Raw genomic sequence first — 12,717 nt, 5'->3', positions numbered from 1 at the left:
AGAGGTTTTATCAGGTAAAAAGATTTACTGCGATTCAAAAAGCTTTTTTAAATGATCACAACAATGCAGCACTTACCAAAGTTTCAAAATATAACAAGTAATTGTCCTGTGGGCAAACCATTTAGTAGTTTTGTCAATATTTTCAGTCAGTTTGGACAATATTTAATACAAATGTAATAATCATGTTTATTTAAAATTTCAAATAACACTTCAGCACATGTGATTGAGCAGTTTCTTTATATTTGGGGTCCAAGATAATACTTTTAAAACAAGACAATGAATACAAATCAATCAAATCAATAAGCAGTGCTCGTATAAACTATGTTTACAATGTTTTCATTTTTTTTAGTGCTAATACACCACAAGGAGATGAAATAAAACAAGATGTGAGATGTTTCAAAATTATATGTACCAAACCCAAAATGAACCAGGAAAGGTCAGGAGTGGTTACAGGTCTTGGATTTGCATTTGGCAGCAGTTTAACTCAAGTATAAATATTAACGTTCACCTAAATATTCACACACATTAGATAGAATCAGTCATGCTTCATTTATTTTAAAAGAGCTGATCAAGTATCCAGAAAACGACCAAATCTGAAATGACAGGCAAATCTGTTTTCACCTGAATATTCTCAACATCCTCAATTTTACTGTTCTGGTCTTTGTGTTGTGGGGGTGTTCTGGTCTGGGAGTAGGGGGACACTTTGAGAAGACACCTACAATGTTGGACCTTTATAAATACCCTGCTGCTTTAACATTTGGCCCGAAAATGGCCCATTAAATGGGTCGGCCAGTAGAAAACTTGAGGTTATTGTCAGATTAGTTAGAAAAATAAAGCACAAGAAATGTGTGCAGGTCAACACAAAGAGACACATGACAGAGGATCACACATGTGATCCGCCATCAGTTCAGCTGGGTGCACGAGTCCAACGTCCAGCCGGGTCCACTTCCGGGTGGGAGTTACAGGTCGGGATACTTTAAGCAGAATCTGTTAAAAGTATCGTATATGGCCTGTCTGAAAAGAAAATACAAGAATAAATACAAGAAAAAGGTTTTTCCAAAACCCAGAGGATTTTAAATCCCCATTCTTAAAAAAAATAAATCTAATTATACAGAATAAAGTGGAGCCACAACAGAAATTAGGCAGCAAAATTTACATGGATGTATAAATCTCACTTTGAGTGAAGGCAAGGAAGTTTAGGATGTGGTTATAATTATACACGCTTGTATTTCTAACAAACAAAATTGGGAAGTAAGGTACCTGCATATTTAATGGCAACAATATTTGTTTTAAAAGAAAATTGAATTTATTTATTTTTGGTAGAAAATTGTAAAGAGAGTTTTGGATTCGCCACTCGGCTCTGATTCAGGATGGACTTCAACCAGTGAGTGTAAATCCAGACAATAACCACACCGATGGACTCGTAACGTGGTCTCTGGGTCAGAAGAGCTCCGGTCCACAATGTGAATAGCAGCAACACAACAAATAGATCAGGTGCTAAAGTCAAAACTAAAGTCAGACACGTATCTCCTAATTCTGACTATGAAATCCTGGACAGCGATCAGCTCCCATCAGTCCTGCTCCAGAGCCCCCGGTCAGCTGAAGTGTCCCTGGCATGTGTTTCTTCTCCAGCTGTCTGGTATATTCCAAATTTTTTAAATGCTCACGGTATAAATGTTCAGCTGACAGCAGCAGCCTAACAGCTGAGCGTTATATTAAGAAGCAGCTTGTGTCCATTAGTTTCAACTAATGCTGACACTTAACAGCTTTGCCTTCGTTTCTGAATAAATGGATGAACTCAATCAGAAACACACTGCACTGTTCCAGGTCTAGTTGGACCAAACATACACTTGTCCCAGCAGCAGCAGCTTACCGGAAGGCGTTCTGTTTAAACAGGTATGCACTGATATGTCCTCCGTTGAGAAATCGGACTTCACATCCAGGCCAGATGTCCTGCAGACTGAGAACCCCTGTCCGAGGGACGTAGGCGTCCTCTTTGGCCTGGATCACGATGATGAGACTGGTGTCTACTGGCACTAAGATGAAAGGGTGGACATATAAAAGATGGTTTTAGAAACTACCAGTTTGGTTTGTGTTTCAAAGCCTGGAGGAGCTAATCTGAAGTAGCCTTGCAGCTCAAATACCACCCGTGTTGATCATTTTGCCTCTCTGCTGCAGCCTTTGATCACTTCCTTGCTATGGTAATTCATCTTTGAGAAGATGCTTTAACCTGTACCATAACACTAACCAGAGAAGTTGGCCATGTGTGTACATTCATCCATCACACCCTTCATGAAGCTCAGAGACTCCCTTTGTAACGACCGCTGACAGCAAGCGGTCGACTCCTCATCCAGCACCGTATTCACGCGGCCGCCTCTGAAACAGGATAAAGAAGTGCGCAAGGCCTTGAAAACCAGATATCAATTTGTTTGACTCCAGATCACTTTTCATTCGTAAATCATCAGTAAACAAGGTCATAAATCATATCTCCGTCAGCTTTAAATTACATCAATTGGGGGTTATAATTCCTGTCACAGGGGATGACTCAAGGTCAGCTATAAGTTGGTTCTGTCTCAGAATGGTTTGAAAGGAGCAGCTAAAACTGTAAAAGTGTTGCTGACCTCTGCCTAAAGTCCAGCTGTTTTCCACTTTTCTTCAAAGACGATAAGAGCTGGGAGAGTCTGTCTCCAGACCCGATGCCTTCAGGGTCTTTATGGTTCAACAGGATCTGTGTGGCTCGTGCTTCCATGTGTACTTGGGAGTATGCTGATCGCCTTTCATTTCCAGACAGGTGGACCAGACGCTCAGAAGACTCTGTAGTTTTGACAAGTTCTTGATTCTTCTTAAATGAGTCGGCCTATGGACCAAAACAGAAATATAATGTGCTTATTTGTGTTACAGTTTGATTTCCAGTACATAGTAATTCAGATTTCAATGTAAATGTTCTAAAAACAGGATCATTTTTGGTGTCCATCAATGAAAATGTGTGAATACAATGGCAAAAGACATTGCTAATATATCAAAAGTCTCATTTATTGAAAGTCTATTGACATGCGCTCACACCAACAGGTGCTCTGCCCCCACTGGAGACTTAAGTTGTGCTTACGACCCACCGAGTTCCTCTTTACTGAGCTAAGAGTCCTCCCCTGTCCCTGGCTGACCTACACTCAGCACACAGTAGGACATGAACTTGGTTACTGCTTCCTACATTCAAGATGTACTTTATTCATCCCTGTAGGGAAACTGAATTGAATACATGAGGCACACGTGGCTTTACATCATCAGGAACAGACGGCTTTTCAGGCCACTGACTGTTCTATTTTCCCCGTATATTCACGTCTGCTTCAGCCATGGCTCCATTTGCTGTGAGAAGACTGGGAAGAACAATGATCTCAGGAGCATCTGTGTGTGTACTACTGTCCAAACCTGCCAGGATTCAGCAAGAGCGCTTCACAACTATAACAGGACTTCGCATTAGGGTCCTGACTCAGCTCAGTGTAGCTGACCCCAAAGTTCCAGCTCATTTAATCAGAGTGAAGGCAAAGGCACTAACTAAAGCACAATATCTATCATTTTTTTCTTCTTCAAGGCCTCCTGAAACCTGAGTAACAGCGACACAGCGCCGCCTACTGTTCTGGATAGTGCATTGGCTTCAAACAATATTACCAATCATTCAATAACATACCTAATTTAAAAGCAGCCTCATTGTTGTCACCAGTGTTTGATAACTTGTTAAGTTGTTAAAACATAAAAAGTCTCAACTACAAATTACTGGGACTGTTAACATACCCCACAATATTCCAACAGTTTAATGATTTCCTCTTCGTACACAGAGTTAATGGCGTACTGCTTCTCCAGCTCTGCCCAGTTTACTGCTTTACTCAGGACACCCTGCACACAAAACAATGTTAAAGATAGCACAGACATTAGACAAATACACAAACTCAGGCTACCAATCATGTTCATGTCCATCAGAACACAAAGTTACCAAAGCAACCATAATAACCTCTATAGTTAGATGAAGTAATCTTATTACCTCCTCAAATATTCTTCGATTTACATCATCTGTAAAAGCTGTGATGCTGCAGCCTAAGCTGGTCTACAACTGGTTAAATAAAACCTCCGTGCAGGAGGCATTATGCTCCAAATAAATATATTTAGGCCCAAGCTTCCCAGCATCTCCTAAACCCCGCTGAATCGTGGCTCATGCTGATTTCTGGTTTTAAATTAAGTTTTAAATCAAACTGAGCGAGGAAAACTCCTCTGAGTATTTTTGCAGATCTGTGCGAAACAGTCGCGTATTACTTAATTCTTCTCATTGCTTTACTTTACTGAATGTGTTTCCATTCCGCTCAGATGACGACTGGAAAAATCTGCTGTGGTGATACACCTGTATGCTTCACCTAGAGACGGTTATAATAGCTGCGGTTATAACTGCGTCCGAGTTTCTGTACGTTAGACATTAGTGGAGTGTGTTACCCTGGTAAAGACACTGGAGGCAGTGGACCAGGACAAACAGGGAATCAGGGGGATTGGCTTTGGCCAGTTAGTCACTGCCAGAGATGCCATCTGAACAAAAAGACACACAAGGAAACCAAACATGTGCAGGCTGGAATGCGGGAGACATCAGACAAAAGTGGGTGTGCCTGTTGGTGTGGTCTGTGTGTGACCAGGATGTTCTGTAGGTTAAAAATGGTTCGCTCATATCACTCACGTATCCTCCCATGGAGATGCCGGTCATTCCCAGTGGCCAGTAGCCTTCTCTCTCCAACCAATGAAGCAGCACCGTCGACTCCAAGATTAAGGCCCCTCCCATCACAAACAGGTCCGAGACGTTCTTCAGACTGGACCGCCTAAAACACATTTTTAGAAAGGATTCAGCATATAAAACCTCCACTGAAGCTACCATTTATAGCCACGGCAAACAAACATGAATATATGTTTGTTTGTGTATATGTATATAGGAGGCATCCGAAATCACTGCGATCCATAAATGCCTCACATGCATTTACATATCAGTTGATCGTGGTTAGATCTCTGTAGCACAAAATCAGTTCCCAAAACAGCCTTAAGACTGTAATAGTTTTGTTTTATTTACTGTAAACTGAACTACAGGCTTGTGTGTGGTTTTGATGGCTTACAGGAGGGAATCAGGGTAAATATTGGTCTCCCAGAAAACAATTACAGCATCTATAAGCTCAAATATATAAATTATGCCATATTAATATATAAACTACTCACTCAATATATTCAATAAATGACAAAAATCAAGAAAATTGCAAGACTGCAGCACATGGAACACTTTAGCCAAAGTCTTAGGAATGTTTTCAATCATTGTACAGATATTTTTGTACATTTTCCTATAACACATTCAAGCCCACTGGTGCACCACAGTCTGGCAAAGCTCAGACCCTTCTACTTTCCCCACAGTTTAGGTTGCAACCTAGAGGAGCTGAGGAGTCGAGGTAGCTTTGGCAGCAGTTACAGTCTTCTTGGGACGATGCTACAATCCTTGCACACCTGGATTGGGGAACATTCCTCCCTGCAGATCCTCTCAAGCTGGACCAGGTTAGATTGTGAGTGTCTGTGGGCGTTTTCAGGTTGGATCAGGTTGTCTTTAGTTAATGCTGCCACCACCTGGCTTCAAAGGGATGCTGCTGAGCAGCTGATGAAGCAGTTTTTGATTTTCTATCAAAGGTGATCATTAAAGTCGAGGCCACAAAGATCAACTTTTGCCTCATCAGACCCAATAGACCAGGTTCCCACAGTTTGGGAGTCCTTTGGGTGTTTCTTTGCCAACTTTTCTTGAGAAGCCTCTTCTGTCAGGCCACTGTGCAACACTCCATTAATCAGGGTTTTATGGCAGCGACAGCAAACTTCCTGGAACCTTCCACCATCTGCACACAGGCTCTCTGGAGCTCAGCCAGGGCCACCATCGGTTTCCTGGTTACATCTCTTACAAAGATCCTTTTCCCCCCGAATGCTCAGCCAGCTCTGAGTCATGGCCCTTCCAAATCTTTCAGAAGGATGGAGGCCTCTGTGCTCTTGGGAACCCTTAGTGCAGCAGATTTTTTCTTTTTTTTTGTATCCTTCTCAGATCTGTGCCTCAATTCAATCCTGTCTCTGAGCTGTGGAGACAGTCTTCTGACCTCATGGTCGACTTAGAACTCATCATCAGTTGTGAAAGCATGGATGTCAGGGAAATGTTTTAGTTGTTATTTATCATTATTTCCAATCTAAAGTTCAGTGTATTTGTCATTCTTGGTTACTGTGAGCAGATTGATGAAATATGAGTTGCACCATAATGTACAATTGAAAATAATTGCCTGACTTCTTGTAGAGTCTCATATTTTCTTGTAAAATCAAGTAAAGGACAAAATGTTTTGCATCTGCAATCAGTCAAATCCCAAAGGTCAAAGGTTTAGAACTTACAGCTGGTCTTTGGGTTTACGATAGCCATGTAAAACGGTCAGTCAAGGAAAAAAAACAGCAGACATCTCCAAGAACATGTGCAACATATGACTAGGTGACAGGTTCTCAACGCTAAAACAGTGTTTAATCTGTTAGCCTTTGTACAGAGGTGTGCTTCAGCAGTCAAAAACGAAAAGAGGAAAGACACTAAAGGATATAGTAGGGATTCTCCAGAAGCAAAGAGGCCATCCCCGCCTCTTTGATCATGGGTCGGGCCATCAGGGTCCGCCTGCGCCAGAAAAACTGCACACACAGAACAAGTTGTGAGCACAGCAAAGAGAGCGAGATGACGAATATCCATCTGGGGAAAAGGCTTGGTCAACGATGAAGGCTGTTACATTGAAGGTCTACACATCACATTGGAATGCTTTTGAGCCTTACATGGTCTCCAGTCCCAGCCAAGTGGATACATACTGGTCTATTCTTCTGCCACCTTTTGGGAACTATAAACTGGAACCTGAAATCCAACAGAATTCCCATTATGTGTGTTCAGGAGCCACGAGTGACATTTCCTCCTATTTCTGCACAAACACCAAATCAAACAACAGATAAACTGGACAAAAACACAACTGTTTTCAAAATGATTGACAGTCTGAGGTGTCAATTAGGCCATTTGAGACAGCATGTCCAGCTTTTGGAGCTAAAAGCTGAGGGTAAAGGAGGATTCACAGATTCTACCTGGCTTTGACAGCTTCTGGAGGAAGAATTCCAGAAACAAAGTGCTCAAGTGGAGAGATGAAGTACCCTTCATGGATATAACAGTCACTATTCTCCTCTGTCTGATAAACAGAGACACAGATAGCCGTCAAAACCTAATCAGATTAGGGCCCCGTGAAGAGAGACCAGGGAAAAATACCTTGTTTATGTAAACTGGGTAGTCCTTAGGCACCAGGGACTTGCACTTTTCTCTGTCTCCAATGATCTTACGAAACTCAAAGATTCTACAAAACAGAAGAAAGCTCAGCACATCATGTATTCTCCCACAGAATGGGAACTGACTGCATGGGACATTAACCACAAGTCATTCCAGAATGGTTTTCATAAGGGTTGTGAAATTGGTATTTAAAATCATGCTTCAAACACTTAAACGCCACATTTAATTAAAAACATCAACACATTGAAATACTGAAACTGATTTTACATTTTTGTCCCAATTACAGGGGCAGTAGCAACCGCCATCATTTTTGAAAAGAATTATGATCCGTTAGAGGAGCAGAAGTGTCCTCACAAACGATTTTGGCTAGGTTGTTTCCAGGCATAAAGCTTTGGTGACCAACCCCGTCAGCATCTACAAAACTTGTTTAATCTTGTTCATGACATGATGATAAACACAGCCTTTTTAATGAGAAGGGGGGGGGGGTCCGGTTTCACTTGTTACCGCAATTCAATTGCAACATTTTGACCAAAACTTTCATAAAACTCTTAGTGAGGGGTTATCACGGTGTGACTCTAGTGTATTCTGTGGGGTTTCATTTTCCTGCACCTTTTGAGATCTTCAGGTTTTCCCCATCCTCCAATGAACAGTTTGGTGAGGAGCAGTCTTCTGTAAAATACATCTAGTCTGCTCACACCCATGGACCATCAACTGGCATCTACACAGATTTAAGAAGACAATTATACTTATATCATATAATGCAACACAGAATATGGAAGGAGTAAGATGGTCGTATTCCTTCCATAAGATAATTTTATCTAAATGGCATCAAACAGTTGATAAACGTGATTTCAGATGCAGATTCCAAAACCGAGGTGCAATACCGAACATTGCCAGTAGATGTCACAATCTCACCACTAGGAGGTTTCTGAACTGCTTGTCAGAAGAAAAACTTGTGGAACATAGTTCCTCCAAAAAAAATATTATTTTGAATTATGTCATTGATTTATTTAACTGTTACATTTTAGGAGCCTTTACACGTTGTTGTAGTTTAAAGGATAACGTGGCTTGAAGGAAAGCCACGCTTAATGCGTGATCTTTTCTATTAAGTAATCAGTAATAATAACAATGAGTTAAAAGGTGTCAATATTGCTCAACTACGATGTTTTTCTGCGTTTGTGCCTGTTTTATCAGACTAATTCATATAATAATATCGAAAATCTCAAATTTACTGGCGTTCAGACGGTTGCCTACATTCTTTTTGCACCTGACACTATTGTCTTCTATACTATTACTGTCTCTAGTATTACTATTGCTGATTCCATAAGTTTTAAAACCAAAGATTAAATAGATCAAACTCCCAAGGAAAACACTGAACTTCTGTTCACCACCAATAATCTTGACAGGAAGGAGCTCCACCGAAACTCGGTCACACTCGCTTCATATCCACAGAAACTCTAAATGTTGGCGCTTATGTTGAGGAAATAAGATGAGATAATACGAGGGTTGAAGTTATATAATATCGCTGACCTTCCGGATTACGCATATTTTTATAAATGGAATGCGTCCTGCATGAAGTTTAACTTAGCTAAGAAGGCTAACATAGCTGCGGTTACTCGCTACCGAATAAGGCCTCTGCTAACGGTAAAGTTACACACAAAGAACTGATTTATTACAAAAACAATGATTTAGATTTACTAACCTCCAACAGGCGACCTTGTGGATTATTTGGAACACCACGCTGACAGCTGCGATCAGAAGGACAAATCATTCAATCATGTTTCGTCAATAATTACCTTTAACTACATCTACTTCCTGCCAATGTATTGAAAATAAAATATCATTTCGCCTTTGACGTGTCCAACTTTTTCATTATACGGAAAAGAAATGTGAAAGAGATTCTTTAAAATAGTAAAATGACTTAATTTATGTGCAACAAAATTATATACATGTTTGTATTTACAATCGTCAGGACTTTGCGGCATTATTTGCAGCGTAGACATTAAATAGTATCTTATTTTGAAGGGAAACACTATATTTGGTTTGACGTGTACAAATCTGGAATTGACGGACCACGTTGTTCTACTAACTGTTGAGCTGTCCAGGGTCGGATCAGGCTCTCCAGGTCACCCCCAGGTCACCAGACACGGGCAAATAAAAGCATAAATACCTATCATATACAAACAAGCGCTGCTTTTTGTTTAAGTGAACGCGATTCAAACGAATATTTGCTCAAACGAAGGCAGTTCCTCATACAGTGCCATTGTTTCACTTTTAAGGAATCTGCAGATGCTACACCACCACCCGACCTCTATGGATATTACTTCACATTTTATACAGCTACAAAAATACCTTTACTTTTAGCTCGTTGGTAACTTTTTTAATAGATTGAGATTGTAGTATTGGACATTCAATAAACCTTATATATTTTGTCATCTAGAGAAACTGTTCAAGAGGTTTTAGTGGATGAAAGTTGCACAAAATGTTTAATCCAGAGAAAAATCAATTTTTTTAAAATTTTTTTTTTTTTTACAATGAGGTTTGTGCTTTTTCAGCAATTCCGGATTTGATGTTAAACAATTCTAACACTGCAGAGATTCTGCTCCTTCCATCTCTAGAACGTCTGCTGTGGAAACATCCTCTGCTCACTACTGCGCCACCTTAACTCAATTCCCTGCAGGATGGTGACATCACTGTTGTCTTGTCTGGCAGTTGCTCAAAATGAAACTAGGTTTAAGGATAACTCACTCACTCTCACTCATTTTCTACCGCTTGTTCCTCCACTGAGGGTCGCGGGGGGGCTGGAGCCTATCCCAGCTCAATGGGCGGAGGCAGGGTACACCCTGGACTGGACGCCAGTCAATCGCAGGGCTAACACATACAGACACACAACCATTCACTCTCACACTCACACCTACGGGCAATTTAGAGTTTCCAATTAGCCTAATCCCCAATCATGCATGTCTTTGGACTGTGGGAGGAAGCCGGAGTACCCGGAGAGAACCCACGCAGGCACAGGGAGAACATGCAAACTCCACACAGAAAGTCCCCAATCAGTCCCAACCGGGGATCGAACCCGGGGCCTTCTTGCTGTGAGGCAACAGTGCTAACCACCACACCACCGTGCCGCCCGGTTTAAGGATAAGCTAATTGTAATTAATTAAACAAATTGCAGAATGGCTCTTATGGCTCGTATTGTAAATCCACAGTTTCCAGCTTGCGTAGCTCAACGATGTCTCATCTTAACATCAGAACACCAAAGACATTTGGCAATTGCATTTAATGAAGAATGAATATTAGAACATAAAAACTTTACAAGATCTCCAACGTTTTAACAGTTTTGTTGCTACTTTGACAGTATTGCAACGACAGAAATTAATATTCTTCATAATTGTCTTAACTGCACGGGCGTTATGACTTAATTGATCTGATCATGTGATCTTCACAATATGAAGAACATCAACTTCCAAACACCATTACAATTTCAATGAAGGCAGAGGAAGTTCTGTTAAATTTAACCCATGTTGTGGCGGTTTCCATAACCTCTACGGTGAGTGTCTTTCCAATCATCCCAGTTTCTGGCTTTCATTAATGTTTCCTCATCATCTTTGTCCTCTTTTTCCTCCTTTTCTTCCTTTTCTCTCTCCTCAGCCACAGGGTCCTCCTCCACAGGGACCTTCCTCGGTATGCCCTGGTCAGGAAGGCCCCCTTGTTTTCTGTGCTGTTCATACCAGTCATCTACTGACATGGTGGGAAGGCTCGGGTACCCAGACCCGAACACCTGAGCCTGTGGATGAAGCAAAAAAAAAAGAAAAGCAAACACTTAAAAAACAGAAATCAAATACAAATTAGAAAAAACTCTACATATACAATGGAAAATAATAAGTCATTACTTTCACCTGTGTTTTCTGTTAACAAAATACCAATTCTAAAAAGATGTTATTGTTGTTACTAATCAAATCAGAAAAACCAGCTAGCACCTCGAGTGTCCTCTATACATAAACCCACCTGTAGAGCATCTTTGGTTAGGATGAATGGCTTCATGGGAGGTCGGACTGGCTGAGCAGGCCGCCTGGTAGCACCTTGGTTCCCTCCACCCATGCTCCTGAGGATCTCCACCTCCTGGGCAATGCTCTCTAGTTCCTCCAGACCCACAGTAATCCATTTCTTTATATTGAGAAGATAAAAATCTCTGGTAGCTTCCTCATCCGCCTGCCCACTCTCAACGGCTCGCTGGACATCAGTCAGCCTCGATTCCAGCTCCTTCTTCTGACGGTAGCGTTCTATCTTTGCTCGTCTCTGAACTGCCATGGAAACCAGGTCTGTTGAGGAGGGCCCCACCTGGAACAGCAAGCACACCTCACAGTTTTGGCTCATTCATTTCTGTGCTATTGCTACGTGTTTCCTGCCTATCACGAGTAAAAATGAATAAATGAAAGGGTTAGTACGCCTGTATCAAGAACTTAACAATCATCTAGTTCCATCAGGTAAGGGATGTTGTTGAGAGGTTTAGAACCAGCTAAGGTAGCTGTAGATGGTGCAAATGTGTAGGTAAGTTGTGATTCATTTATAGACTAAATCTTTGGAAACGGTTTATACGATGTGTTTGATTTGCGATGATATATCCAGACAACTTACGGTAGACAGGTCACTTCCTGCGCCGGGGCTTCTGTTTTCATCCGTTGATTTGGGCAGTTCAAAATCTGTCACGTTGTATTCTTTACATCTCTTCAAGAAATCATTAAAGTAAGCCTGGGCGGCTTGGATTATTTCTAGTCGCTTGTCTCGGTTAATTTTCTTCAGTGTCAGTGCACCTAACAGAGCTGGAAGCAGCATGTACTTCAGGTCCACCGTGGCTATTTCTTCAAGCTCTTCATTGCGACTGAAAAGGTTGAGCTGAGCTACCATTCGTGACGCTTCTTCCAACATACTCAGGCCTGACTTTACTTTATTCTGGACAGCATCGGAGTTGAGTGCCTCATTTGTATTGTCTACATCTTCAAAAATCTTCCATCCACGATCGAGTAAGACTGATAAATTTAAAGGCTCTTCTCCTAAATTAGAGGGCAGTTTGGAATGTTCGGTGTCTGCGCTTTCCGCCATATTGTTTTCCTTCTTCTTCGAGGCTTATTTGACACTTACCAAAACATCTAAGGTGCACTACTGCCACCAGCTGGCGAGGATTATATCGCATGGGTGGCGACAGGGACCGCAATACCCTGATTCGTCAGATAAGCAGCAATCAGAATGGGTTGACCGTCAGGATTCATTAATAAAATGGGTTCAATAGCCTTTAAGATGGTAATTTTGACAGCCACTTTTATTCACAATACTCAAGCATTTTGTATTTCTTTCTATAGTCACTGACTGGT

General features: G+C 41.3%; 2 protein-coding genes and 1 long non-coding RNA gene across 3 annotated transcripts in view; 1 reads left to right on the top strand and 2 right to left on the bottom strand.

The window, feature by feature from the left end:
- Nucleotides 1-5: 5 nt before the first annotated feature.
- abhd18 (abhydrolase domain containing 18) lies at nt 6-9,178 on the bottom strand. Its single transcript, XM_057042741.1, has 14 exons — nt 9,048-9,178; nt 7,955-8,063; nt 7,328-7,412; nt 7,150-7,250; nt 6,853-6,928; nt 6,630-6,714; nt 6,433-6,460; nt 4,715-4,853; nt 4,480-4,569; nt 3,790-3,891; nt 2,622-2,857; nt 2,249-2,376; nt 1,874-2,036; nt 6-1,014 (listed from the first exon to the last, which is right to left on the bottom strand). Exons 2-14 carry the CDS (start codon nt 8,044-8,046, stop codon nt 960-962), a joined length of 1,380 nt encoding a protein of 459 aa, XP_056898721.1. The 5' UTR covers nt 8,047-8,063; nt 9,048-9,178; the 3' UTR covers nt 6-959.
- The window catches only part of LOC130531043 (uncharacterized), a 70,931-nt gene continuing 62,292 nt past the window's right edge, over nt 4,079-12,717 (top strand). Inside the window, exon 1 of the long non-coding RNA XR_008951996.1 lies at nt 4,079-4,219. This is a non-coding gene — a long non-coding RNA (uncharacterized LOC130531043). The remainder of the gene's footprint in view (nt 4,220-12,717) is intronic.
- On the bottom strand, nt 10,607-12,475 carry igbp1 (immunoglobulin (CD79A) binding protein 1). Its single transcript, XM_057042727.1, has 3 exons — nt 11,984-12,475; nt 11,354-11,686; nt 10,607-11,132 (listed from the first exon to the last, which is right to left on the bottom strand). Exons 1-3 carry the CDS (start codon nt 12,446-12,448, stop codon nt 10,860-10,862), a joined length of 1,071 nt encoding a protein of 356 aa, XP_056898707.1. The 5' UTR covers nt 12,449-12,475; the 3' UTR covers nt 10,607-10,859.

Source organism: Takifugu flavidus, chromosome 9 (assembly GCF_003711565.1).
Source record: "Takifugu flavidus isolate HTHZ2018 chromosome 9, ASM371156v2, whole genome shotgun sequence".
NCBI lineage: Eukaryota > Metazoa > Chordata > Actinopteri > Tetraodontiformes > Tetraodontidae > Takifugu > Takifugu flavidus.
The sequence above is the reverse complement of the archived record's forward strand: the minus strand, read 5'-3'. Positions and strand labels throughout refer to the sequence as shown.